Here is a 27,453-nt window from a genome sequence, read left to right on the forward strand (position 1 = left end):
ACAGCCAGGGCTGCTAACTCGTCGGTACCACGGATCTGCACCACATGTGACGGTACGGAGGTGTGCGGCGGGTGAGGGGTGCCCCTGCCCTGCAGCTCGTTGGGAGTCAGTGAAGTTTCCGGCTCTGGTCTGAAGTCTTTGTTGGAGGCATCCTGACCTCCAGCTGATGCTGGATACCGTTCAGTTGCCATTTATTGTTCCCGTGTCACTGCTCGGATGTTCCCCAGCAGAGCTGGTGGAGCAAGAAGCGCTACAGGTTTATAGCGTGTGGTGGGGTGAAACTAATGCGTGGCTTTATCTTATCCAAGCAGCTTTTCCTTTCCTTGTTGCTCGCGTCTCTGTGTTGGTGAGATTGCTGCAGCCTCGCTAACTTCGAGCCTTTCCTGGGATGTAGTTTTTGGAAAGCGGGAGGTAAGGCAGTACTTGTACCAAAAGCTGTTTAATCTGAGGTGGCATTTTATTTTTAAACTGCTTGTAGGTTGCTGCATCTTTGATGGAGCTGGTACAAAAGGTGACAGAATCATCTTAATCTTGTGTAACTCCGGCTGAGCATGCACAGCACGCTCTCAGCGCCTCTTGTTGAATCGTGTTGTACTGCCAGCGTCTCAAGACAAGGTGTAGGACTCCTGTTGGAGCTGGTTGCTGTTCACTGCGGCTGTACCCTGTCGAGGAGCTGTTAGGAATATTGTGCAGCTCGGTGTGTGTTACGTGGCCAAGCACTGCACACTAACTTATTTTTTGTAGACGTGAGATTACACAACATTATTCCCAGCATTTGCTTTGCGGTATCTTTGTCAGTGGGTTGGTGTGCACTAGGGAGATGGGGAACCCCGGGCAGACACAAGGAAACGTGCTTTCACTGGGAGTGAGGCCAAATACTGAGACAGGCTGGAGGAACTTCTTGGTGGTGCTCAAACTCTGGCTACGCAGGGTCCTGCGCGAGCTGAGCTGGTCGCTCCTGCTTAGGGCAGGTTGCACCTGAGGCTCCAGAGGGGCCTCCTGACCTCGGCTGATGTACGTGTCTGAGTGCGTGGCTTCTGGTGCTTTACACACAGCATGCGTGCCTTCAGCTTGCCAGCTATCGGAGTCCTGTATCGTCTGGGGCTCTCCTCTGCGCGTCGTCTTTGGAAATAAGCAGGATCCACCATAAATCTGAAATTCCTTTGGTGAGGAATCAGTGAGGGCAGTGGGCTTGAAGTATGGTTCACACAACATAATCTCCCCGTGTGCTCTGTGCCTGCTGTCAATAGAGTTTGGTTTTGTAAAAGCCAGCATTGCGCATCAAACCATTCCAGCTCGAGCCAAGCAGCTCAGTTCCCATGCTGTTTGCAGCTGTGTTACTTCTTTTCTTTAAAAAATCAGTGCAGTTTTATCCTCTAAAGTTACAAGTTAGCCCCTAAGTTTAGGGAAGGGCTCCTGTCCGACACGTGAGGATTGACAAGCTGGTACAAACGCACTTCTGAAATTGAGGATGGGATCAAACTGCTTCTCTGGTGTGTTACGGTTTCATTAGTTAAAGCGCGAACAGGCGGTGTCCTGCTGGCACGCCGGGGCAGTTAAAGGTCTGGCCGAGTTTCTGGTCCCTGGGAGCGGGCTTGCTGGAGGAGCTGAGCGCCGGGAGCTTTCTGACCTTTTGCCGTTGGGTAGCTGCTGGGACGTGCCCGCCGTGCTGCTCCCCGAGGAGGATGCCCGAGGTCCCTGCGCTGTTCCGTAGCGAGGTGTCCGTGTGGGGCTGCGGCGTGCACGGGGTGAGGCGTTTTCCTTTTCCTCTCTGACCCATGGCTTTTCCCTCCCCAAGGAAAGCAGAGTGGCTTCGAAGTGGGTGACATATGGAGCTTTAAATCCTTGGGAGCTTTAAATTTGGAGTTCTCGTTGCGGAGGTCTAGGAGGTGGTGTGTGAGCAGCGCTCTGGAACTCCCTTTGTGCTTTTCCTCCTTACAGCCTGTGGGCAGCAAGCCGGAGGACCTGCAGACGGCACAGCGCCGCGTCTTGGTGCAGGTGGGGTCCGAAACTGCTGGACTGAAGTGAATTCTGCTTCACGTCTACAGCCTCACCTGCCTTTACAGCACCGTAACGGAACACCTCGGGCTTCTCCGGGTTGGGGACGTTGCAGGTTAACGTGTTAGCTGTCATCCCCTGCTAAGCACTGCTGTTATATTGCTCAGTTACTCAAAGCACGTGACATGGGAACAAGATTACTTCACCCGGACTTTTACTTTTAATTCCCAAGCGCGCAATGACTGTAAACAGGTTTAAGGATGCGTGGGTCGCGTTTGCTCATGGGAACAGGAGGAAGGTCTTCAGAACGATCTTGTACGAGCTAAATTCAGCATTTGGTGTAGTTTGGCGATGGGGCACTGAGAGCTTTGGGGAGAAATCCCTACAAACCCTGCAGGAGGGCAGCACCACCTCTGGAGCGCTCTGCCCTGGGCTCTCGTGCGTGGCGGGGCAGGGCACAGCGTGGCCTTTAGTCCGAGGTGTGCCCGTGATGGAGGGTTCCCGTTTCTGCAGTTTTAGGAAGGAAGTTTCAGCAAAGGAACTAATCTAAGCGCTAACAGTAAGCTGGCTTCAAGGCATAGTAGGGGTTGTGAAGGAGGGCAGCCCCACCGGTGCAGAGTGAGTTACATTTTGGTCTTGCACTCAACATACTGTCCTTTAAATGTTTCCTTTCCGTCTGCGTTGGAAAGGAGCTACGTCAGTTCTTGCAAGGCCTGTGTCCCATGTGTTGTGCAAGTAAACCCCGCTGTTGCCATTAGCGTATTTTTAACTTGCAATTGCGGTTTATTTATGGAATTGTCGGTTTATCTGTGCTGTTGATTTCACGCACACCTAAGTGCTATTACTCCCCGGGGTAGGTGTTACGGTAAACCCACGTACTGCCAGCAGCAATGCCTTTAAACACGATCCCTGCCCAGGCAAAGCGATGGGATAAGGTTTTGCTGATCGGACCTACGTGCTGCCAGGGGGTTTCGCTAGAAGGATGCAGGCTGCTGGTGGGGTCTTCCCTTTGGACACCGCTGGCTCGGGCAGCTCACAGGCTTGGTGCCTGTCGCTCGGCTTTGTGGAGAGGCAGTGCTGCCTTTTTTTCTCTCTGCTGAGTGCATCTTTGATGGAAGGAGAAGGGTAGGAAACGCCCGACGCCAGCCAGTTGTCATGGGACTGGCGGGTGAGGTGCAGCAGGACGATGGGGTTTGCTGTAGAGGCCGCAGAGCTGTCTTTTGCCCTAATTGTTTGTGCTTCAGTTGCTAATGGGAGAAAACCCAGGGAGGTCTGTTGGCTTTGTACGAGGAAAGACAACAGGACTGCGGTAATGTGTGATGTATTAAGGGAGAGTTTATAGCCTGAGGAATGTAAACCTGGCAGAAATGCTTAAAATCACCATCCAGCTTCAGTGTGCTCATGTGACTGAAATAAGCGAAGGCACATCGTACTGCTTAGTGCTAAGTGCACCTTTTATCTCTTTAATAAAACCTCAAGAGGAACGGTTCTGCTGTGCCAGATCTCTATAAAAAGAATCTGCTCCTGTGTGCAAGCATTGCAGTCCTAACAGCTTAGCTTTCTCTTCCCATGATCTTCAGGCTTGGTTACCTGGCTCCCTTACTAGGGAAGAAGAGCGTTTTGCTGCTTTTTCACCGGTGTGTAATTCTCAACGTGCTGGTTTGGGTCTGTGAGAAGGTTTCCTACAGTAGCCTGCCTTCTGTTTCGCGTTAGGCGTTTCCTTTCCCCTTGAGGGTTTGTCTTCCCAGCTCTGACTGCAGCAGTGCGGTGCTGCCTCCTTGGTCACCTTTATTCCACACGTTTTTGCGTCTGTTCTCCACCAGTGCCTGGAGGACTGCCTCCTTGGATGGGAAGTGACCTGAAGGTGTGCAACAGGGAAATACCCCTTAACCTTTGGTGGGAATCTGAGTTTTTGTGGGGTGTTTTTCCTAGCCTGAAAGACTTTTGGTGCTGGGTAAACCCTTTTATTGGAATTGGAGACTGTTTTCTTGCTCTTGTTCCTGAACTGTTCGTGAGCTGCAGTGGCTCTGGAAGGGCCCTGGCATGAGGCAGAAGTCACTGTCCGAACTGCGCCTCCGTGGGTCCGCTTAGGTGGAGGGACGTGTGTCTGTGGAGAGGCTTTCTCATGAAGTTTGGCTGCTCTTGTATGGGACCCACTGTGACACTTCTCTATAAGCGTTTGTTCTTCAATGTGTTGTGCTCTAAAGCTGTGCCATGGAGTTCGTCTCTTTTCTGTTGACTGGAGAAAACTTCAAGGTGCGAAGAATCTTCAGGAGAGTGATTTCCTTCCAGTGCTGAGCTGTGCTTGTCAGCGTCTGTCTTCAAAGGTGTAACTGCTCGTGACCTACTGGAGGAGCCTGTATCAGTACCCTGCTACCAGCACACGGCAAGTGGGCTGCAACTTTTCCCACTTTCACTGCTCGTTTTTCTGCACTGGCCAAGTAATCTGAATGTCGTCCTTGTGCACGATAGCACTTTGCTTGCTTTGGCCACTTTAAATGGTCCTAATTAGCAAACACAAATCTCTTTCTTTGCTCTGTCTCAAGTGGTCCAATTTTGAGGCTGTTAGAGCAGCAAGGAAGGCAGGCTTTAGGGAAGATAAGCATTTGATGCATCGCCTGCAGAAATGAATGCTGCTGAGGTCTAAAAATAATGGTTCTGCTCCCGTCCCTTAGGTGGGAACTGCCGGACACACTCTGCAGTGCTTGGGGCACGAGGGCAGGGGCTGCAGAGAGCCTTTGGGGCCCGCTGCCTGAGTGTCCGAGCCGCTGGGTAGGCTCAGGGGGCGGATTAGCAGGGCGAAGTGCCTTGTCGTGCAAAATGTGGCTTGCTCGTGAGCTGCCTGTTCGCCTCCTGTGGTACGCGTGCGGCAGGCTTCTCCAGAGGCCCCTTGGCTTCCCAAAGTGGCTGCTGAAACAGAAGGCAGTGTCTTGGGATGGAGTTCTGGTGCTGGTTTGGTGGAGGGCAGGTCTCCAGCTGTGCCAAAGCACCTCTAGTAGTTCTGCATCAAAAACCCTAAGCTCTTGTTGCTCCAGGGGGTTTCTTGCAACACAGTGCGCTCAAGTACCACTGAAAGTCTGGTTTGAGCAGCTGGGAAATTCGCTTAAAGCTGCAACTCCCCCTTGTCTATGCAAGAGCCCTTCCTTGGGAAGGTTACTGACCTTCCCTTCCCTTTTGGCCATACTTTTAACTTTTCTGTTTCTGGTAACCCGCAGTCAACATCCACAGGATTTTTGCAGAAAATATACAGCCCGCAAAGACTGATCCCAGTGCGGAGTATTGACATGACTCAGATTCCCAAGATAACTTTCTGAAAGCACATGTGACTTGTATGCGCTCCGTGTAGTTATATATTCCTGTGTGGAGGCTGAGAGGGAATGTGGGTCTCGCTGGTGCCTGCTTGCTATCTGGGAGCCGTGTCCCTGATCAGTTAATGCCTTGCTCTAAGCGTTGTGTCACTTTTCCCCCGTGCTTCTTCCTTGGTTGACTTGCTTGACCCTGATGAGCAGAGGCCATCTAAGGAAGCTGATGGCAACAGAGATGTGACTTCAGGAAGAAGTCTCAAGACACAGATGCTGAAAGATGTGTTTTGGGCATTTGGTGTCGCAAGTGAAGCCGCTGAGGCCAGGCAGGTCTGTCCAGGAGGGGCTGGACAAGGTCACTTGGGCATCCGCAAGATCCAAGAGACCTGCCAGTACGAATCCCGGGCCAGTAAGCAGTTAACTCCTGATTGCTATTTTAAAAAAAGCCCTTGGCATCTCTAGCGGCTGAAAAGCCAGCTGTCAAGATGTTTTATTTTTTGGGTAGTGTCATAAGGAACGGGAAGGATCTTGTGTAGTGTTACACTGCCTCGGGTACTTAAATTGCAGGCATGGTTTACGTTCTTGCTTGCATTTTCTGTTTCTGTTTCATCAGTCCTTATGAAAAAAAAAATGCTGTTCATTGAATTGCTGTCCTCTGCACTTCTCAGGAGCGTGTCCCCAAAGGATAATGGGGTGGGCCTGTAAATCCGATCATTTTATAGAGGTCGTGATGGAGATCATGGAAGTAACCTGTGTATGTCTCAGCTCCCCAGTTTGTGCACCCTTCTTCTGCTCAGGCTTGGGTAGCGGTTTTACGCCAGCTGCTCAGAGGCAGCGGAAGGCAGGCAGCTGTGCATGCTGCTCTGTTCTCTGCAAGGAACGGGTAACTGCTGCTGAAAGCAGGGTATGCTGCTTACAGATCTGAACGCAGCTTGGTCCAGGAATACGTTCCCTGGGTGGGCGCAGGAAGCTCTGGCTGTTGGCGACCCCGAGGATTTGCTGGGAGAAGCAGCTGCGCGTCCCGTCAGCAGGGAGATGCAGGCACACGCTTGAAATCTGTGCTGGGTGCGCACCTGGAAACGAGCCGTGGTCTTGCGCTGCGCGGCAAATAAACCTGCAGCGGGCCAGCTTGTGGCCAAGTGCTGAGCGGCGGCGGTCGGGTCAGGTGGGGTGGTTCAGCTTTAAATGCAACCTTTTAGCTTTGCCTTTAATCAAAACCGTGTGGGTTGTGCACCCGGTTCCACTCTCCTGAAGTATCTGTAAGAAATAGCTCATGCAGAAAGAAACTGTGCTGGAACTTTGGCACCGTTTGAAAGCTGGCAAAAAGAGAAAGGATGACTTCAAAGTGGTCTTCAGTGTTCGAGGTCACGGGCCATAATTCATGCACAGCACTTCCGAAGAAAATTTGTTCAGTACCGAGAGCATCAGCGTTGACTGGAGCTTGCAGGCAGCTGCCTGCAGCAGAGGAGGCGTTCCTGGAATGAGCGCTTCTCTCCACCTTTGATCTGAGAAGGACTGGTGAGGGCACGCCCTGACACAGGGCATCTTTACAGCCTGACTGTTGTGAATGCGCATCAGTGGGATAAGGATAGAATAAAATTTGTCTTAATATTGCCTGCGCTGTGCACTCTTAAGTTCTTGGACATAGCGCCTAGAAAATGCAAACAGGAGATGACTGTGGCTGGTCTTTATTCTGATCGTTTAACACAATTTCCAGGGGCTGAAAGGCCAGTGGAAACTTGAAGGCAGAGGCTATAACAGGCACAATTGCTGCCTCGGGCTTGTGTCTGCTGTGTTCCATTTATGTCAGAGTTTCTGTGCAATTTGTCAAATTAACCTTGTGTATGGTAATTTGTTCTTTCTTGCTTAGAAATGAGCCACCAGACATGTAATTTGTGTCTCTTCCAGTTCTCAGTGTAAACTAACTCCTGCCCAGATGATGGGATCCAGACCAGACCTTCCATAAATTTTAACTGAGAGAATAAACTCAGTAGCAGTGCTACCCCTGAGCCTTGCTTCTGCTCTAGATCTTCAGCATTTTTACTTAGGAAGTAATGAAAACAGTAAACTGTGGTACTTTGGCATTTTCGGAAGAGGCCGTTGTGCTTTCTAGCAGCGCTCTCTGAAAGCTGTGATTTTTGTGGAGCTGCTCTAGTCCCTGCCGAGCCGCAGTGTGGGCTGTGCCTGGCACGCGCACCCGTTGTGGTTACCAGAACACGTTCCTAAACCAGTCTTTAGCAATACAGCTGGGCTACCTGTAGCCTGGGGAGAGCCTGCAGGGGAGGAAATCAGCAATGCCATATGCCTGCACCATAACCAAAGGTGATCTCGGAGCCCTTGCTCAGGTGGAGGAGGATTTAAAATCCTAAGATCTAAAACCTTGCTGTGCACGTTCTCTGAAAACCATACAGGCCCTTTTTATTTATTTTTTTTTTTATTTTTTACAGGCCGTGCTATTTGTGAGCTACCCCAGCTCGGGTTGCAGCGGTCGCTACAGCAGCTCTGCTTGGGGGTAAGGCGAGCTTTAGGCAGCGCTCACCAGGGCGGTGCAGGAGCGGACGCCGTGCGCCCTCGCTGCTGAGCCTTCCCCAGCAGCGTGATCCCCACCCTGGGCAGCTCGTGGGACGAACCCCGTGCTGCCCGCCGTGGTGCTCAGCCCCCTGTGCAGCGCTGAGCACCACGCGTGGCGGCGGCACGCGGCGCTCCCTGCTTCGAGGCTCTGCCTGCGTGGTGATAAACGCGAGTGCTCGGGTTTCTGTAAACACGCAGCGATCACACGGGCTGTGGACAAATCTTTTCCAGTGCTTGGTCTTAAAAGACTTAAAGTTTTACGGCATTTGTTGGTGGGGGGGAAGTAGATTTAAGTGCCTGCGCCCTGGCGAGCAGCCTGCCCCAGAGCCACTGGCCTCCCTGCTCGGCTGGTGGGAGGAGTGAGGATGCTCACTGCTAACCCAAGTGCATCTGTTGCCTGCTTGTGGATTTGCTGGTTTGTTTTTTTTTTTAAGTCTTATTTTTTCATTTTTCATCAAAAAACCCAGTGCAAAGTCTCCTTTCTCAGACCAGTTTTGCGCTTGCTGTTCTCTGAGTGATGGCTTGCGAATTCTTTTTATCTCACTGGCCACTGCTGAGGTTTCCCGGCAGAAGATGTGTGCTGTGCCCACCAGAGAGGGATAAATGTGTTATAAAAGCTAGTTCTGAACAATGTGCACCCGAACAGATCACTTCTAGGGCATCCTTTAATTCGGGGTGGAAGCCTTGCTTGTGGGAGCTTCCCCGGGGGGAGCAGAGCATCTCCTGGGGGAAGGGTTTTGTGCTGGAAGGGAGCAGGGGCACAGCCTGGCGTTCTGAGGTACTTCTGATGGTAGTGGTAAAAGCGCTTATTAAGGCGTGCGTTTCTGTACTCGTCTTTGCACTTTGCCTTCTCAGCGAAGAGGAGGCGCTGTGCTCCGGGTACCCTGCTCAGCTATGTTTGTGCTGCGTGTCCCTTGGAGAAAGAGGGGAGCGGCGGAAACCTGGGTATCTTCAGAGGCTTTTCAGCTTGGCGGTGTCATCAGCTCTCTTGTCCTCACCATCTATTAAATCTGTGTCACCAGCCACGACTCTTCCCAGGCTCGCTGTGAACGTGGGCAGTGCCGACCCACGCGAGATGTGCCTGGGCGGTTCTGCCCTCAGCCTCTGCGACGCGTGGCCTCGGCGCTGAGCGCGGGGCCTCGTCCTGCGCCGGAGCTGTGCTGAGACCGTCGTGGTGACAGATCGCCTCTGTGAGCTCTCTCGTGTGTTTTGTTTTCGTGAGGAAGATGCCACAAGGAGACACGGCTTCTGCTTGTAAACGATGCAAAGCAGAGAGAAATTCCTCCAGGTGTTTCCTTGCAGAGGATTTGGAGGAAGCAGGTGCCAGCCAGATCACTTCTCCTGCAGCCCCCGCTCAAAGCAGAGGTTTGGAGTCGTGTCGTGCGGATCCGACCCCTTCAGCGCGGCTCTCCTGGCTTGCTGGTGGCTGTGACCGAAAGCTTTGACACGACAGCGCTGGGAGAACAGCCTGTTTTTTTTCTTTTTCTCCTTAAATCTGATTGTCACTAATCTGTACCCATCCTGACTGCAGCCAGTTGCAGATTAATCGGCCTGTAAATAGAAGCAAATTGAATCTTTGTGCAGAAATCTCAGTACGACACTTGCCATATGCTTGTTTGGGTTTTGTTTGCGACTTGGTAGGTTTAGTGAAAAGGAAAAGGAAGGAAGGAAAAAAATCTCAGCTGTTTGTCATGTGGAGCTTGCGGTTTGTACGAGATGTGCTGAACAAGCTCGTAATGTGTTGAACGTGCGCGTTGCTCGCTCTGCGAGCTGGGGAAAGCACCTCCTGCGGCACGCGCCTGCTTTCTCCTGGCCATTTGTGCCCTGGAATTAAGTTGTCATTAAAAAATCCTTCTTCCTTGTACCGAGGAGGGTAAAAATCCCAAGAGGTTTGGTGTCTGTGCTTGTATCCTCAGACTCGACGCGTGGAAACTTTAGGCCTCAGAACGAAGGCAGTTTTAAACTGCTTTTTGGGATTCCTCGAACATCAAAGGGAAGGCAGACGTTTTACTAGCTTTACAGCCACCCGCTCCCTGGAAAAAAAGGATGTGCAAAATGCAAGTGGATGGGTAAAATGCCCCACACTCGGGGTGCGATGGGGGGCGTTAGAAGCTGTGTGTGTCGGCGGTGGTTGTGTCTGCTTCATCTGCGCTGAAAATGCTGCTGCTGCTGGCCCCGGGGGCGGCTCTGGCTGTCCAGCAGAGCCAGCGGGTTTCCTCCTCCTGTCTGACAGTTGCAGAGGGCGTGCTGCCTGCTGCCTGCTTCGCGGAGGGGTCTGCAGGCTCTGCTGGTGGACCCTCGGGTCAGGTCAGCGCTGGAGGACCGGAGAGCTCGACCTGCCCCACGTGGCCACCGCCTGCAGCGTCCAGCCTCGGTCCCTGCCCGGCACAGCACAGCGGGAGCGCCCGGTTTCCTTCTCTGCTGCCCCCCCAAGAGAAATTTCTATCCGCGATGAAGAACGGGATCGGCCTCATTATACCCCTGTGGACCGTGGCGATTCCTCAGCGTCACCTCCGGTCGGCTGGTAGCGTTTCTGCACGCCGCTCATACGGCGGGCAGGGCACGAATCCACGCGGCTTCCCCCTCCCTGGCTGCTGCGGTGCCGCTGCTGCTCCTTCCCGTCCCGCTGCTCGCTCTCGGCTCTGCCGGCAGCAGCCTCTGCAGCTCGCTCCGAAGGGCATTTCCCAGCTCTGCGGCTGGTGTGAGGGTTTCTCTGGGGCTGCAGAGCCCTTGACTTAGGTAAAGTCGTGTTAATCTTCCAGCACGATGGGGTGGCGAGTTGAATAAATTAGCAGGGCAACGTTAAAATCAAACTGCTCTCAACTTCATCTGTGAAAGGCGCTGTAGGAAAAATAGGTGGGTTTTAATCTGAGTCAGTGGCGTGGCTGATGAGGCCTTTCCAGTTTCTCTCTCTTACAGGGGCATTGGCTGCTGATGTGGTTTGTCTGAACATCGGCGTGTCTCCGGGCTGTGATGTAAAGGGGAAAGGAAAGGCAGAGGGGAGACTGCCCCTTGTGTAACGAGATTGACCCCTCTCGTTTTCTAACATCTCTGCTTTGGCCACGGAGAATGGTCTGCAGGTTGTGTGCAAGGTTAATGGAAATGAAATAATCTGTTTGTTGTCCGAATGCTAGCGTGCGAGGTCTGCATGGCCTCTGCTAAATGCTGGCGCTGTCCTGAAACACTCGGGAGGGACGGTGGCAATCGGCGGGCTCAGCGCAGGGAATGCTTCTTGCAGGTCCTTCTGTGCAGCGTTCCCCTCTCCCTGTAGTTAACGTACCGATTTCTTCAGGCCATGGGTAAATATTTTGGTGGCAGTGCATCCCACTACCTTATTTTCAACCAGAAAAAAATGTTTATGTAAAGTATTTCCCCCGTAAAAAACACCTCAGAAAATTCTTCACCCAAAAATATTTTTGGGTTAATATTGGAAGCAGGATCTTGTGCGTGTGGCTTTTTATCCAGGCAATTAAACAAGAAAGGCGTCTTCCGAAGCAAATTTTAGCCCAAGTCTTGGCTCTTCCTGTGGGTTAGTTCCCATCCCTCCATCCGCAGGCTGGACTTTGAGAAGGGGGACAGATTTATGAATAAATGGCTCAAACACTAAATGCCTTTTGGAAAGCGCTCCTGCTCAATCCTTCTCCTCTCGCGTCACGAGCAGCCATCACCAGCTTGGCCTGTGCTCTGCTCGGCTGCACGGTCCCGACCCTGGTGATGGCACAGAAAGCTCCTCGCTCGCAGGGGAAGCTTTGCTCGTGTTGTTCCCAGATTCAAGGATTAGTGTCACCAGCCCTTGAGCCTTTAATATTGTTTTTATTTTTATTTTTATTTGATACGGGCTTCTCCATGGGGGCTTTCACACCCAGATGTTCTCACTTCTTTTCAGGGGAAGCACACCAGGGTCATCTGCCCAGCTGGTTTTCTTGGGGGCAAAGTCAGAGTGTGTAAGAAGTTGATCCCTTTCGTAGGCTGCTCCGCTTGCCTGTCAGGAAGGAAAGGTGGATGGACAAAATGCCAGCCCAAGGCTGGGCCAAGGCTCAGCTTGGTGAGCTCTGATTTTGTCCTTAGCTGTTAAGATAAATACGGTTGGTGGCCTGATTTTCATTTCTGCTTGGGAAGTTGTTTCCGAGTACGTGCTGAAGTTTCATAGTTCCCTGTGGAAGTGGTTTTTTTTTTTTCATTTTTCATTTTCTGCTTTCAAAAGCTGATGGATGCTGGCAATATCCTGGAGACAGCAAAGTTTCTCATCTTTGTGTAACCGCGGGCCATCTGCCAAAAAGTCTCATGCAAGTGCTGGAGGAAGGAGACCCAGTGGCTGCAGGGCTGTCTTGCAACCACTGCGCTGGAGTAATCGCATTTCTTCTGCAGATTTCTGTCCTGATGGCAGAAATGGTTCAGCCCGCTGCAGGCTTTCATGCTGAAAATCAAGGTCTGCGTGGGTTAAATAGTGAGAAACCTGCCAAGACGTGAACTCTATTTAAAAAATGAGCTGCCTTGATTTGCGGTGGTCTCCTCACTGCGTCGCCTCAAAATCTCTTTGGTCATGGTTGTTCAGCCCCCGTGTGAACTGCGCCCTGCATGCCCTGGGAGACCTCGTGTCCGTGTAAACGCTTCCAAATCGGAAAATACTTCCCAGCTGGTAAGCAGCAACAAAGCTGCCCCCGAAACAGGGCGATAGCCTGGCGAGCAGTCCGGCGCCCGCGTGGGTGCCGCAGGCTGTCGGCAGGGCTGCTGCTTGCTGCGGTGCGTGGTGCGGATGCAGCCTCCGGTGTGCGTGCCCGAACTGCGCTTGTGATGTAACCGCAGGGAGCGAAACCCCAGCGTGGAGGATACGCGTGGGTAGGAAAGGCAAGGGCGCCGTTCGTTACGTGACGGTCACCTCGTGCTTCTGTGAGGCTGGCGCAGGGGGTGCCCGCCGTCCTTGGGACTGGGATGGATGCGAGCCCTGCAGAGACTGACGTTTTCACCAGAAAGCTGTAAGAGCGATGAAATGGGAATTCGGCATTTAGGATGTAGAGTCGGGTGTGCTGGCTCTCAGGCTCACAGCAAGCAGTGATTTTGAAGTTATAGAAGAAAAATCTCCAGGAGAAGAGAGGGAGCATGTTGCAGATGCTGTTACCACAGGCATAACTTAATTTGTGTTTGGATTTTTCTGTGAAGGTGCCCAGTGATACGGAGCAATAGTGGCAGGATGTGAGCAGGCAGTATTGGCCCTTCCAGCTTAGGGAATAAGCCTCAGGTCAATGTTTGTGTAGCATCTCGCTCTTTTTCTTGTGGATAATCCAGTTTAAAGAAGTCCTAACTTGCTAGCTAGAGCATTTTCAGCACCCTCATGAGGCTGAACGTAACATAACGAGGTCCCTACATGTGTTGTACCCACGTAGCCCAGCTGAACCCAAAAAGCTTTCGAACTGCCGGGGCTGCGGATGTAACCCTGACCTCGGCGCCGGGCTGAGCTGCTGTTCCCGACTTCCCCTCTGTAGCTCGGGCTGAAAGCTGAAACACCGCCGGCCGCTTGGACAGCGAGCATGCGCTGTGTTGAGCAGCCCTGGCTCCCCGCCGAAGGTCTCTGATGCCGTCTGAGCTGGGAGAAAAGGAGAAGTGGAGCTCTGGGAGAGGCGAGACTGCTCAGAAATGGTGCTCAGCCTTGCTGGCGGAGGGGAGGTTTTAGCAGTGCAGTTCCGCAGATGTCTCGCAGTTGGTCACGTAACGATGCAGAGGTGCAGAAGCCCCGTGCGCTGGTACGTGTGCTTGTAGTTAGGACACCCCCTGGTATTTACCCCTATCCGTAACTCCCTGGGAAGCTGTTTTAATGCCACTGGCACGCATGTGCAGCGTGGGTAGCAGGGGCAGTCCCGTACCCTTTCCCAAACCAGCGTGCCTTGCTCGGTTTCGGGAAAGGTTGAATTTCAAAGGGCAGTAGCTGATCGCCCTGTCACGAAGCAGCTTAGCCCCCAAGCATCCGTCGTCCTCGCTCGCTTTAATCAAGTAGTACCTGGGGGCAGAGCACGGCCTGGTGCTGTGCACCACTTGCTGCGTCCTATTAACTTCCAGCGGAGCCACACAGCCGTGGTTACAAAGCCCATATGAGCAGCATCTTGCCAGCTTTTGAAGCAAAGTCTTTGGCTGTTGTATAGGAAGCTGTGATATCACAGAAACCCGAACTGTGGAGCTAGTAGATGAAAAACTTGCTGTCTACTTTTCTTACCTATTTGTCTTTGCTCTGTTGATAAACCCATCTTCTGAGCTCTTGCCATAAAACAACGAAATTCCTTTATAAGATTCCTTTCAGTCACTGCAAAGCGGGAATGTGCAGCTCAAGTATTCCTCCAGAACTGGAAAGCGGGTCCGTAAAAGCGGCGGCTTGCTGTTCCTATTACATCGCGCCATGTAGCTCATCTGTCAGGCAGTAGGATGCTAAAGATCAGACCCTGGGAGTTTCATAGTGAAGGCCTTCCTAAATAGCTGAAAGAGTTAAGTTGTCAAGCTCCATATATTTAAATTTGTGGTATTAAATTTGTGGTGTTGTGCGGTGCCAGGAGTTGGACTTGATGATCCTTATGGGTCCCTTCCAACTCGGGATATTCTATGGTATTTAAGTGGCTTCTGTAAATAAAGAGAGAAATGATGCAAATAATGTTTTAACAACCAGAAGATGATGCAAATAATGTTTTCAAACATCTTCTGGTTGTTAAGGTTTTTGCAAAATGCAGCATTCTGCAAATTGCTGTGCTTGTGGGTAGGGTGCCTGAGTAATGACACTAATCTTACATTTTGATTCCCATGTTCTGTGTGCCGTGGAGAAAACGAAGGTGAATGCTTTGGTGCTGCCTCGTTTCAGGGTACGAATTGTAACGGGACAATGCTGTCCGTGCCACTGGGCGCCGCGGGACGGAAGGAGTCGTGTCCCTGGCTGGGCACGAGGGGGCTGAGCACGCGCGGGGACCTCGCCGAGGTGGTTTGTACCGTGGTGGTCCGGTTCCAGTGCCTCTCGCCCCGCGTGGACTCCGCCAGGCAGCCATCTGCCCTACCTCCCTGCACAGCTGTAATTTCACATCTCTGCAGGTGAATCCAGTAATTAGCTTTGTGAGGGAGCAGCAGAAAATCCCAGACACCCAGCAGCAGTCACCTCTGCGCGGTCCGTGCCCACACTTAACCCCTGGGCAGCTTTTTGCAGCCTGCCCACGTGTTCTCCCATATGCGCAGCTCTCAGATTATTGCAGAAAGTCGAGAATCAGAAAATCTGCCTGGATCACGTTATGCAATAGTTGAGCTGCTGGTGGTGAATAAGCAGATCCAGCTGAACAGGAGTGCTTCTGAAGGGCACCTCTTACTCTCCTGCTTGCGGACAGAGGAAATGGCTTGTTGGCTCGGAGCTGGGTCAGGTGCCTGCCTTGCGTGTGGGTGCTGAGTGATGGGAATTGATTTCCCATGCAGATTTGCACTGAGAAGTAGCTTGAAGAGCAAAGTCCTATACAGAAGCAGTTTTCTTGGGTGGGAGAGCAGGGCTGTTTTTATGTGACTAAATCGATTTAGCAAAGTCACCTTGGAGACCTTTGTTTTCTGTGTAAGAGAAAATCATTTTAGCAGCTTGCCGAAAGTGAAAAGCAATCCCTCCTGGGACCATGCCAGTACGTGCCGCATCGTGAGGTGGGTGACTCTGGGAATGAACATCAGTGCTTGGTTTAATTTGGAGCCAAATTCACTCCTCCACAAACAAGCGTCACCACGCCGTGGTCACTGGGTTCGAACTTTCCCGGTGGTGCTGCTCTGAACAACCGCAACCTTAGGAGGCGCCCAGAGGCTTTTCCATGGCTGCACCTCGAGCTTGGACATGGTGCCAGGTTAACTCCTTCCTGCAGAACGGTGTTGGGGCCGAGCAGGTAAGAGCCCTCAGAGCAGTGTAGCTGGTGTAGCGGGGCCCTTGAGCTCCTGCTCAGCTACAACAGCCGGCAGATGTCCGGCCTTCCGCGTAGCATGCCACCAGCACTGAGGTTGGTGCTCGTGGTCTCTCCGGGGCAGCTCGCTGTACCCCTGCCTGTGTGATGTGGCGTGGAGAAGGAAGCAGCTGCCAAACTGCTCTGAGCTCTTTGGGGACACGGGGAGATGCTCCTGGCGCTGGCGGGCATGGTCTTGTGCGTGCCACGCTGTCGGTACGAGCCGGTTCGTGTGCCTTAGTAAAAATTCCTGATGCTCAGCAGTTGATGGCTTGTTCAGCTCTGCCAGCTGTAAAGATGCGACTTGATGTAAAGTGATAGAAAAGCTACGGGCAGTGATGGCCGTTGGACTTGAGTGCATTTATGTGGGTGTCACGAGTGGCCCGGGGGTTGAGAGGGGCTGGGCAGCTGCGAGGGAGATGGAGGGAAGTCATTAGTGGAGGAAGAAGGGAATATCTAGAAATGCCCTGATCAAACGTGAATTAGGTGAGCTTTAAGGTCCCTTCCAACCCAAACCGTGCTGTGAAGCTGGATGAAGTTGAGTAAAGATGAGTGAGATTCTGCATATGGAGGAGGATCAGGATCAGAAGGAGAGACTTGGCATTGCCCCGTAAGGAGCAGCACAGGCGTCTGCCCAGCTGGGGCACCTTAAATCCAGGTGAGGATGAACCAACCCTTCTGGGAGGGCTGTGCCGCGGGGGGCTGTGGTTCCAGGACAAAACAGCTGGGTTAAGACACCTCAGAGAAGAACAGCGGAGGGGAGATGCGGACGCTGGCTGATGCAGGCTGTTCTGTGAAACGCTGGGGCTGAGCTTTGTGTGCTGAGGCTCTCTCCAGTCCTGCCACTAAGCCTGGTGGTTTCGTGTCTTGCTGTCCGAGTGAGCGTCTTCCCAGAGTGGTGATGCCTTTGTTGAAGGCTGCATGATGCGCTCAGTAGCTTCTGATCAGCAAATACCCCCGGGTATTTCTAACAGGCCCCTGTCTTCAGGAGTTAAAGCTAATGATGACAAACTTTGAGAACATTCCTTAGTAAGGACTGTGCTGCTGGTTTGGGGGGAAATAAAGGAGCCATTAGTGGCTGAAAGAAATTCCTACAAATACCCTTGATTCCTCCTGGTACTGCAGTTCAGTGAGCAACTGTGCAGTAATGTATTTTGCTGAAATATTAGAAAAATCCATCTAATTATTATCTGACATCTGTCTAATTCCAACAGGTCTTCGTGTCAGGAAAAGAGCTGGAGACAGGACTCTGGAAATGATTCAGGGCAGGGCCATTGAGGAAAATGTGAGGCTGATTCATCCCATGACAGCGTTGCTCTGCTCCCATCTCTTTCTCCAGCGTGATCCCCTGGACCTGGGGAGACTGAGGGTTTTTAAGAAACGTCATAGGATCTGGTTCACCTCTGTGGTGAACGCGCTGGGCAAGATTAACTTGTGCTGGGGCAGAGCACAGCACTTCCTGGGGCAGAGCTGGGCAGGATGGGACGAAACGGTAGGGTGGTAAAAGATGGAGGAGATGCAATGAGGGTCAAAGGAGACCCTCTGATTTCCTCCTGCCCGCAGATCTGGCTTTCGGCTGCTCCAGGCTGTGCGAGGGGCTGGAGGGATGGGGGTTACGGCATCCGCAGCCCCGGCTGGAGAGCAGGCGGCCCCGTGGGGGTGGGCTGTGTGCCGGGGGTGGGCTGCGTGGGGTGCTGCCAGCACCGCTGTGCCTGGGCTGGGTGCTGGGAGGGCTGTGGGGCTCAGGGGCTGAGCTCTTGCTGAGCTATTTTAGGTGTCTGTAAGTGCAGCAGTGGGTGGAGAGGCAGCTTCAGGACTACATTAGGCATTTGTCTTTGTACCCAAGTGCCTTTGATACATCTAGTCTTTGCTTAAAAAAAAAAAAAGAAGTGCCTTTAGGTGCTTCTGAAAACATGCCAGGTAGCGTTTGAAGCGCTGGCTCTCGGTTTGTGTGCTGTTCCTGCACAGCTTTCGTGCTCCGCAAGCCAAAGCGTCTCTGGGCAGGAGGGCAACACCCAGCCGGTGCCTGGGATCCGCCGGGTGGCTGGGCAGGGGGAGCTGGCAAGGGCAAAGAGCGAAACGACTGCAAGATGAGTGATGTGATGCTTTCAGCTTTGGTAAAGCAAAAAGCCCCCGAGGAGCCGACTGAAGCTCTGGAAATACTCATTCATCCAGGCCAGAGGGGCGGCTCTCACAAGCAGCAGGGAGCCATCGATCTGCAGGGACCTGCTGCGTCTCTGCCCTTGTCTCTGCTTCGGACCAGCAGAACTGCAGGGCAGGATGGGGATGCTTTCTGCACTGCTGTCCTTGGCGTAGGGGCTCTGCCCCTTCACATCGAGCCTGGGGATGCTGCTGTAAGCAGCCGTGGGCTATGCCTGCTGCAGGGTGGGTTGAACGAAAAGCCTGGTCCCCGGATAATGATCCGAAGAAAGGTTTGTCCTAACCTGGAGCTCCATCTTCTTGCAGCTGCTTTGTGAACTGCTCCCTGAGAATTAGGTGCCGTAGTAGCAGCACACCCATTTCTCCTTGCTTGGCTAAGCGGGGGTACAGCGAGGGTTGATTGTTTGGAAAGTTCGGCTCCAGAATAGCCGCCTGCTCTTGGCGCTGATTAAACCTGCTGAAGTGTGCAGCAATTTTGCCAGCAGTAAAGGTGTTTTAACAGCCCTGGAGGAATTATGCCATGCTCATTTGCTTTACAAATGAAGATCTTTGCATGCAAGATCTTATCAAACTTGGACAAAAGAGAATGATTGAAGGGAGAGGTATGGAAACTGGAGAGTAATAGAGGTGGGGTAGCAGGGGGAGAGAAGAGCAGCAATGCAAACGAGATGAGAAATGCCCTGGTGGTGTGCGGGTCGGGGCCCACGGGAGTGTCGGTGGCCATCCCGGGGAGGGTGGGTGCGGAGGGATTTACGCTTCCTTGTCCTCTGTTCCTGTGCAGGACGCAGGCGGAGATGGCCCACACGTGCCGTGGAACCATCAACCTGTCGACGGCCCACATCGACACAGAGGACTCGTGTAACATCGTGCTCTCCAACGGGGGAAGGACGTACCACCTGAAGGCCAACTCGGAGGTGGAGAGGCAGCGCTGGGTCACGGCGCTGGAGCTGGCCAAGGCGAAAGCTATCCGCATGAGGAACAACCAGTCAGGTAGAGTGCGGCTCAGCGTGCAAATGTGCAGCTGGATCCTTCTTAAAACCTCCCTGTAAACCCAGCCCTTCTGTGCTTGCTAAATCGTGCAGAAACCCTAGCAGATACCGTTTCAGATGCAATTAAAAATAGCTGTCTGTTTCCCAAAGAGTCGCAAAGGGTTTTAAGCAATACTGCGTGCGCCGAACGTCTTCTCATCTGGTCATGCAGCCTTAAGCCAATCTTTAAGGCTCCTGGGTAATGACTGTAAATTGGGGAGAGCAAGTGAAAGTGAAGTTACAGCGCTGATTCTGGAAGGTAGGATGTGTGTGCCTTTCTCATGGAGACTGGGGTGGTCAGTGTGGATGGGGAATGCTGCAGGAGGCACGAAGCACAGGGGTGAGTGGCGCCCTGGGGAGCTCTGATTCATGACAAAATGCCGGAGCAGTGTCTCTCCTGTTCACCCCCAGTGTAGGGTAGTGCTCTAGATGAATGATGCATAAATCTAGTTGCCTGTGTATATTCCCCGTCTGCCCTCTGCACACACTAAGCTCTGGTTTGGTATTTATTAGTGTATATTTAGGACAACTGCATTATGTAAAGCTGTCAAAACCCCATGCGTGCTCCTCCCAAGAGCGTAGTTTTTACTGCTCTGTTGTGTAACAGATCTGGTAAGTGCTTAACAAACGATATTTCTGAAATATTTGTGTTCATAACTCTTCTGGGATTCACATTTGGTTTTCTTCCACAAATGAGGATGGCTTCAAATCACAGTAAACAGAAACCATGAACGTATTAAAAAGCCAGCCAGCCACCCCTTTTGTCCTACAAAACCACTCTGCTCTTATCTTGAATGCTGGAAATCAAACCTTATGCAAGAGAGAAGATGTAGGGAACAGCTGCTTTCGTTACATTCTGCTTAAAATGAAAGCATAGCTTCATAGTATGGTAAGATACTCGCTGCCCAGCTTGGGGTTGCTTTTGTTCTGAGTTTTTGTAGCACATTGCTCTCCTGATCAGGGTCTGGGGCTTCGGGACATCCATAAATGCTGCTCTGTGGTATTGACTGCAGTGAATATGCATCCATAGGTAGTGCTCATGAGGCATGAGGCTTAGCTTCCAGAATTGCCACTGAGGAAGGCTGTGGTTGGGTCAGTGCATCAAGAAGAAACCCTCTCCTTCCCTAGGGGAAGTGCTGCCTGTGCTCACCAAAACCACGAGGCGTTGCGGTGCGCTTGATGCGACTGCTGGGCACGGCTCTTCTGAGCGGCGCTCGGGGCTGTGTGGATGTCTGAGCAGCACTGCCTGATGCTGCCGCCTTACGAAAACACACAGTCAACAGAAAATTGGTTTGACTGCATTTCAGAAGGGCAGCGCATTAGTGTTTTCATCTCTGGATTGGTGGGACAGTGGTTTTGGATGCTGGCTGCTGAGCGCAGGGCGGGCGGTCTGTGCTTAGCGTCCTGTTTTACACAGAGCAGCACAGCGCCGGAGCATAAGCGGCTCGGCTTGCAGGGAGTGAGCCCCCAGTTCTGGACTCATGTGGTCTGACTTTTTGCATAATTAGCTGTCCCACAAGGTCATATAGAAGTTGATTAGTGCGTGAGCCATTTACTCATTTCCCGTAATTATTTAAGTACGCTGTGTTCCGTGGCACCAGCATCTACAGATTTAATTACATAAAGTATCGTGAACCCTCTGTCCCGCAGTCCTGCAGCTCTGGAGCGTACGTAAATGCTGATGGGGAATGCAGCTGACTGAGGAGAAGATGGAAATTTCTGGACGCGCTTGTTTTGCCCGGCTGAGCACGGCATCGTGCAGCGTGCTTCCTGCCTGCCGGCCATGCGAACGCTGCTGATCCGGTAGGGGAAAGCTGACCTGGGTTTGACAAAGGACCTTACGTGCAGGGGAGGTCGGCCTCCCTGTCTCCAGGCTCCGGATGCGCTGACTTTCGAACTTCAGCCAGCTCAGGCCGTTGGTTCGGGGTAGGAGCAGCGTGGCGGCGATGCTGCCTGCAGGTGCCGATGCCCCGGCTGCCTTGCTGCGGTGCCGGCCCAGCGCATGGTGGGGCCGTGCCGCGATCCAGGCCGGCAGCCGAGGCGGGGAACAAAGCCACCGATGGGCCTGCCCGGGCTGGGCGGGGGCCAGAACCCAGCAAACGGGCGCCGGGTCCTTGTGCTGCGGAGTTGAAGCTGAGGACTTGGAATGACTCTGCGCTGAATGCTCGCCCAGTTGATGTTTAGTCCCAGTTAGAGACCTCGTAATTCAGGTGGAGAATGGACGTGTGTTCGGTTGGACAGTTCTGTTTGAGTCAAAGTAGAATTTCTCGTGCTGTGAGTGCTGGGTCTGGCACAGAGCCTCGAGCTGCGTATTTGCAAGCAGAGGGACGAGGCTCTGGGTTTGCTGAAGGAGCCCTTAGGTCCTTCAGGCCTGCTCACGTGGGAGTCGTCGTCTGAGTCGGTTCCTCTTGCCCTGAGTGATCCCCAACGCCTTTCCCAGCCTTGTATTTCTGCAGCAATCAGCGCTCTCTTGCTGCTTTCCCGTGCCCCGGCAGCACCGAGGCACAAGGAGGTGGAACGCGTGCGGTGCTCGGCCGCTTCCCCCAAGGGCTTTCTGCTGCTGGCGGTGTAACGGGGTGCAGGTGATGCTGCTCGGCTCTGCAGATGCCCAGCTGCTGGGAGAATGTTTTGCCGGATGAAAACTGCCTTTTTCCCCAGTAGTTTTCTTGAAGTAAACTTAACACAGAAGCATTTTTAATGTGAGCGTTGGTGAGCTTGAGCCGTGTGTTGAGAAGAGGTGCTCTTTTCATAGAACTGCTTTTCGTTTCTATTTTTAAGAAATAGCGAACCCTACACCCAAACCGTGAGATGGGAGACCTTGCTGCTTCTTCCAGGGTGTAGCTGAAGGGGATCTGGTTTCCCCTCTCTCCAGTGCAGGGCTTGGACTATTTTGGTAAGGAGGCACGAGCTGGGACATGAGCAAGTACTCGCAGATGTTACGTGAGAGCTCGCTATCCGTGTCCATCCTCGCTGATGAGAAGCCTGCCTGGTGTCACGAGCAGTACCGCGTGGATTAGTGGCAGAAAGCGGGAGCAGAGATGAGTTGCTGTCATATATCTCTTCTCAATTACAATGTCACACTTAATTCCATTAAAATAAACGCATAACGTCACATTGGGACAGAAGGGGCCTGGACACAGCTGAGCAGCTTGCCGCCTTCATTGAAATCCCAAATTCTTATTTCTAGCTGCCTTTATAAGGGGTTGGTGAACTTCTCTCTCTTCCTTATGCTCGGTTTTCTCTCTGCCGATGTGGCTTGGAGAGCGTGAGTTAGAGTTGATGACTGTGATCGATGCTTGGGTTTTGAGGTAGTAAAACATCACTTTGTTTTAGGGCGGTATTATGAGGTACAGGAATTAATTCTGTGAAATTGTGAGTGGTGGATATTTGAGAATTATTTTCTTGGCTATGTGAGGTCTTCGGAAAAGCCTGCAAGGGAAGGGTAGAAATCTGTCCCTGGTGGCCTAAACACTGACATCTCCAAAATGAACTCAGGCTGCTTGGTTCCTTGGAGAGGTGAGCTGATAACTTCTTTTGACCCCCTGCTCTGGGGTTTATAGGAGGAAAAGGTGCAATCCCCTCCTGTGCCTGGGTTCGCTTCCCAAACTGGTGCAGAGTTCGGGCCGACCAAAGGCGTGTTTGATCTGCATAGTGCTGAAAACGCAGGAGTTAACCGGGTAGGTCAGTGCTCGTGTCTGTGCCGCAGGCAGCTCACCTGCCCCACCTCTCCAGGAGGTGCCCAGTGCCTTGTGCTGAGATCAGGGCTTAGGAGATGTCAGGGCAGAACCAAAGCTGGGCGTCATGAAGGAAAAAGAGAAAACCTTGGCCGGTGGCTTGGGGTGGTGCAGGGGAGGAGGATGGAGGTGACCGGTGGTGCCTTTTACTCTGCTTCTGGGCTGGGTTTCTGCTGCAGCGCAGAGTAAAGGGAGAACAGCTCTGGAGAACAAAAGCATTGCCGCGGAGGCCAGCGGTCCCACCGGGGCGCAGGTCACACGCAGCCTCCTGGCGCGTGGCTCTCCTGGTGTGCTGCAGTCAGCCTGTCTGTGGTGCCTTGCAGCATTAAAGTGTCCATAATTAGCTATTCCAAAGCTTTTCCTCTGACTGCGCTAGTGATAGCCTCGCCCTTGTTGCTTGATGAATTTCGTCTGTTTTTTCCCCTCTTCCCAAGCAAGGGGCTCGCTTGCTAGAGACGGTCTGACTTGGATGTGATGCTGCAAAGCATCTGCAACCTTCCCTGCCCGGCTCTGTGAATCGCCCCGTTGTTGACGTCCTCCCTTGCCTCCGGTGGCTGTCCCTCGCGTTCCTGCTCCGACTGTGGCGTGACAAGACAATCGCCCTCGTTGTTGGCTGCGTGCACCCGACGCCAGCTCGCTGGAAGAGCGCTGGCTGTTCCCAGCTCCGTCAGTGCCTTTCACAAACACGCTCCCTTTTCCCTTCCTCCTCGGGGTGCTGCTCCATCCCGCTCCTCTGCGCGGCTGCGTGGGTGCTGTGCTCCCTCGGCTCGCGGGGCGCGTGTCGGGAGGGGTGCTCACTGCCAGCTCTCCCTTACCTTGCTCTTCTAATTAGCTTTTGATCCGCACGGTCTGGATTTTCCCAGCGCTGCCGGCTGCTGTTTGCTCTGCCAGGAGCTGCTGCCACGGGAAGCGTGGTTGGCAGTTCTGCTGAGGCAGAGCTCTTTTCTCGGGTTTCCCACTCTTAATCGCTCCTAATCAGGGTTTTGAACTCTGGAGACTCTCAGCCAGTTTTTTCCCCCTTTCAAAAACAGCAAGTGGGATTTCTGTAAGGGCTTCACAGTGGTGCTTGGCCCTCGGGGTTTTCCATGTGTATTTTTCAGTCTCTGGGAAGTCCGTGTTGGCCCTCTGCGTCTTTCCGGCAGCGTCCATAAAAGACTAATCCCGCTGGCGGTTTCAGTCCGTTCCTGGAGGTAATCCTGCGTGATCTGCGATGTGTCACTAATGGAGCTGTGAGACTTAACGCTGATCTTATTTCGGAACGTTTATTCTCTGTGAAATAACATTCCTCTGTGCTCATTTAGAAATAATTATGCTCGTTATCAGCTGGGGCCCTGACATCCCGGGTCGGGTGCAGGCTGCGTTCGGAGGATGCCAGCATCGAGGCACAAAGCTTTCTGCCGGCCGCGCTTTGCAGTGGTGCCAGGGAGCTGCCGGAGCCATCTCCGGCGGCTCTGGGCATGCTTCTCCTGTCCTCTGTGCTCTCTGGGCTGCTGCCCTGGATTTCCTAACCGTTTGTCTTCACTGCTCAAACCTGACCTTTGGGGAGGGACCGAGACGACCCAGCCCTCACCTCCCCGGCGTCCGTCCGGAGCTGCGTTCTGGTGGGATCTGTGGCTCCTCGTTTGTGGTGCCTCTGCCCCACCATGGGCATGAGTGCAGGGCAGGATCCGTCCCTTGCTGTCACCGTGCTCATGGGCACCTCGCGTAGGGCTCGGGGGCTGAGGTGCACAGGAGGTGGCTGTGTCTCTGGATCTCCCGAGGCTGCGTGCTTGGGCGTTTGCAGGGATGGCTCCACCAGCAATTGCCCTGAATGGAGAGGGTTTGGAAGCATTGACCCACTTTAAGTATGGGTGCATAAAGTAAGTGGCCTGAACATGTATTGGCATGTTCTAAGAAATTGAAAACTGGCAGGAAAAAAAAAAAAAAGAAAAAGAAAAACCCTAGTGATTTCCCTTTTTTGTTGTTTTCAGAGTGGATCTGATCAGCCTGGGGAATTTCTCTCAACCCGAGCGGTGCGTGGGCTGAGTCAGGGCATCTGCCGATCCCAGAGGAGAACCCTGCAGGGTTTCACAAACCTTGGGATGTGAGGCCTGGGGGGCAAATCCTTAATCAAGTCGGCTGAATTTCTGCAGCTGCTGGATCCCCGTAAATGGATGTTCAGCTGAGATTCAGCCCGACACCTGCACAGCTGGAAGCTGCTTCCCTGCTTTGGGCTGCAGTTCCTGCTCGCACTGCATCAGATGAAGCCGAGTTTTAAAGCAGCAGAGAGCTTCTGTCTGCACCGTCAGATGGGGCAATCTTTTAGGATTTTCCTGTAGTTCACAAGCTAGGAAAGGCCCTTTTTTATTAACTTGTTTTTAATTCTCCTGTTACATTTAGTTTGCATGTTGGGAGCATTAACCAAACCCTTCGCAGGAGGGGCAAAGGCTGACCCCCACCCTTTAAACGTGACAAAGCGATGGTGCTCGCTTCTGGTGCTGCTGGGCGCTCTGTGGGTATGCTTTCACGTGACAGCGTGAGCCTGAAAAATACTTTTTAGGGTTTCAAAAATGCAGTTGAAGGAGCTGATACTTCGGTAGGCTGTGTGCAGGCGAGGTGCGCTCCGTGGCAGTGACAGGGAGCACCGCCTGTGCTCCCTAATGGCATTTGGGAGCTTTGGGGGCTCCTGGAGGCTGTGCTAAGAAAACCTTTAGGGAAGAAGAAAACCAACTGAGCCTGGCTGGGCCGAGCAGTGAGCGGGGCGTGGGTTTCATAAAGCACTCGTGTCCAGGGCTTGGGACGTGGGGGTTTGAGGTGCTCACATGCTGGCCTGACCCACGCAGCGATCTCTGGGTCTGTGAGGCTTTGCTGATGCTGTGATGTACAGAATGTATCTTTTGTAAGGGAGGGAAAAAAAGTTGTTTTCACTGTGATCTTAAAGGAAAGTCATGAGTTTTTGCTCAGTATTTTTGTTTCTGTGAAATGTGCGTGTTTCTCGTTTCCGTATTTATTGGCCTCTCTTCTCCTGCGCCCTGGACAAATGCTGCTGCCCCTTGCTGTGCGTGTATGGTTTGAGGAAGTGTTGATTCCACTGTTTCACACCTGTCAGCTCTTTGTAAATAAATACTTCCTTTGTCTAATGCTCAGTGGCCTTTTTGTTGATTGTTTGATTTTACCATTTTTGCACACTTTGAGAAAAAACGCATTTATCAAGGTCACTTGTCAAGACTGCCAAGTGAAATCAATAAAACAGGAAGTGTATGCACGCATCTTCCTTAATTCATGATTAATTACCTCACCTGGTGACTGACGAGTGGTGTGTAGTCACTTCCCCAGGTTCGAAACATCTCCTGCCTGTCCCTTGCCTCCATCAGGATTCATCCTCTGCCTGCGGGGAGCTCGGACGCATTTTGGGAGTTTTGCTGTGCGTGAAGGAGCCACTGCCCTGGTGCTGGTGAGGAGCCGGGTGGGTGGGCACGGAACCAGCCATTGGGATGGCTCCAAACTGCTCCCACACGAGTCCCAACACCCCTGAAGCACCTGCGGGTTGTGCTGGCTTCTGGCTGTGGAGAATGGGATTCAGCGCCTGGTCTTTCTGCCTTGGGTTTGTTCGCTGTTGGCTGCTTCTAATCAGGAGCTGCAGACAAACAGAGGCAGTGGGTGTTAATGCTGGGTTTTGTCTGTTCGAATGAGGACTTCTTGGTGGGGTTTGGTGCCCGGGGGTCCCAGAGCAGCTCGGTTCTGCCCCCAGAGCAGGTTTGGTGACCTCCTGCTGGTGTTAGGCTATGGGGCTGCACTGGCCAGACCGGAGGAATGTGCCCGCGTATGTTCTTGATTTCCTCTACCTTTTCATCTGATTATGGCACACGCGACCTCTGTGTAACTGCTTGCCTTGTCACTTGTGTCACTTGTCCCTCCAGGCTGGTGTGGCTGTGTGTCCTGAGAGCAGGATGGAAAGCAGGCTCCTTTGGCTCGTGTGCCCAAACAATTCCAGGGTTGTTTTACAACGTGTCCGCCTGCAGGTGAAGCCGCGAGCAGCGAGCCAGCCCGGGCAGCTGTGAACCTGAGCTGTGCTGCCGAGATCTTGTTGACAGGCTTCAGAGCAGCTGGTATTGTGAATATTGGGATTTTTAATTCATCTGGTGCGGTGGTGAGATGGCCAGGGCTGCTCTGGCAGGAACCAGCTGCCGGCCCCATGGGAAGCGTTGAGGGGAAGCTCCGAGCCAGGTTTCCTCTGGAGCTGTGGAGCTCTGCTCGCTGAAACACCTGGCTGTTGTGTGAGCTCAGTGCAGGCTGGGTCTTCAAAGCGTGCCTCTGGCCTTGCAAAGCCGCCCTCATGCTCATCCCTGCTGCTTGCCTTCTCTTCCAGAGACTGGCTGCAGCCTGGGCTCGTCAGCCTGTTCCCTGCGCTCTGAAAGCTGCTTCTCTGCGGCTGGCAGAAGTGGGAGGGATGTGCTGTTTCATTCGCTGTGCTTGCTAATATTAGCTTAGTCTGTCATTTTGCTAACTTGCAGCTGCAGCTGGGACGCAAGTCGGCGAGGATGCTTCCTTGCTGATCCCCAGGGCGCTCGTTTGCTGGCTGTACTGCTGGGCTGGGCCCAGCTCTGATTTAAACCTACCCTTGGACTTCCAGGCCTGATGGCTGATGTCCTGGACCTACAGCAGCTCCTTCACGAACCCGTGCCGTGTAGGTTCACAAGCAGCAGCTCACTGAGCACAGCGCGTGCCGAGCGCAGGCTGTGCG

The 27,453-nt window shown here is 52.9% G+C and overlaps 1 protein-coding gene across 4 annotated transcripts in view; it reads left to right on the forward strand.

The window, feature by feature from the left end:
• The window catches only part of OSBP2 (oxysterol binding protein 2), a 96,232-nt gene that overhangs the window by 6,745 nt on the left and 62,034 nt on the right, over positions 1-27,453 (forward strand). For 3 of the 4 annotated variants that reach the window (XM_080559693.1, XM_080559694.1, XM_080559695.1), the window contains exon 2: positions 18,750-18,958. In XM_080559693.1, the coding sequence (XP_080415819.1) occupies positions 18,750-18,958 (209 nt within the window). Of the gene's footprint in view, positions 1-17,099; positions 17,301-18,749; positions 18,959-27,453 lie in introns of those variants that run through there. The other variant, XM_080559696.1, reaches the window with a different exon arrangement.

This window comes from Anser brachyrhynchus, assembly GCF_964034855.1.
Source record: "Anser brachyrhynchus genome assembly, chromosome: 17".
In the NCBI taxonomy this organism is placed as follows: domain Eukaryota; kingdom Metazoa; phylum Chordata; class Aves; order Anseriformes; family Anatidae; genus Anser; species Anser brachyrhynchus.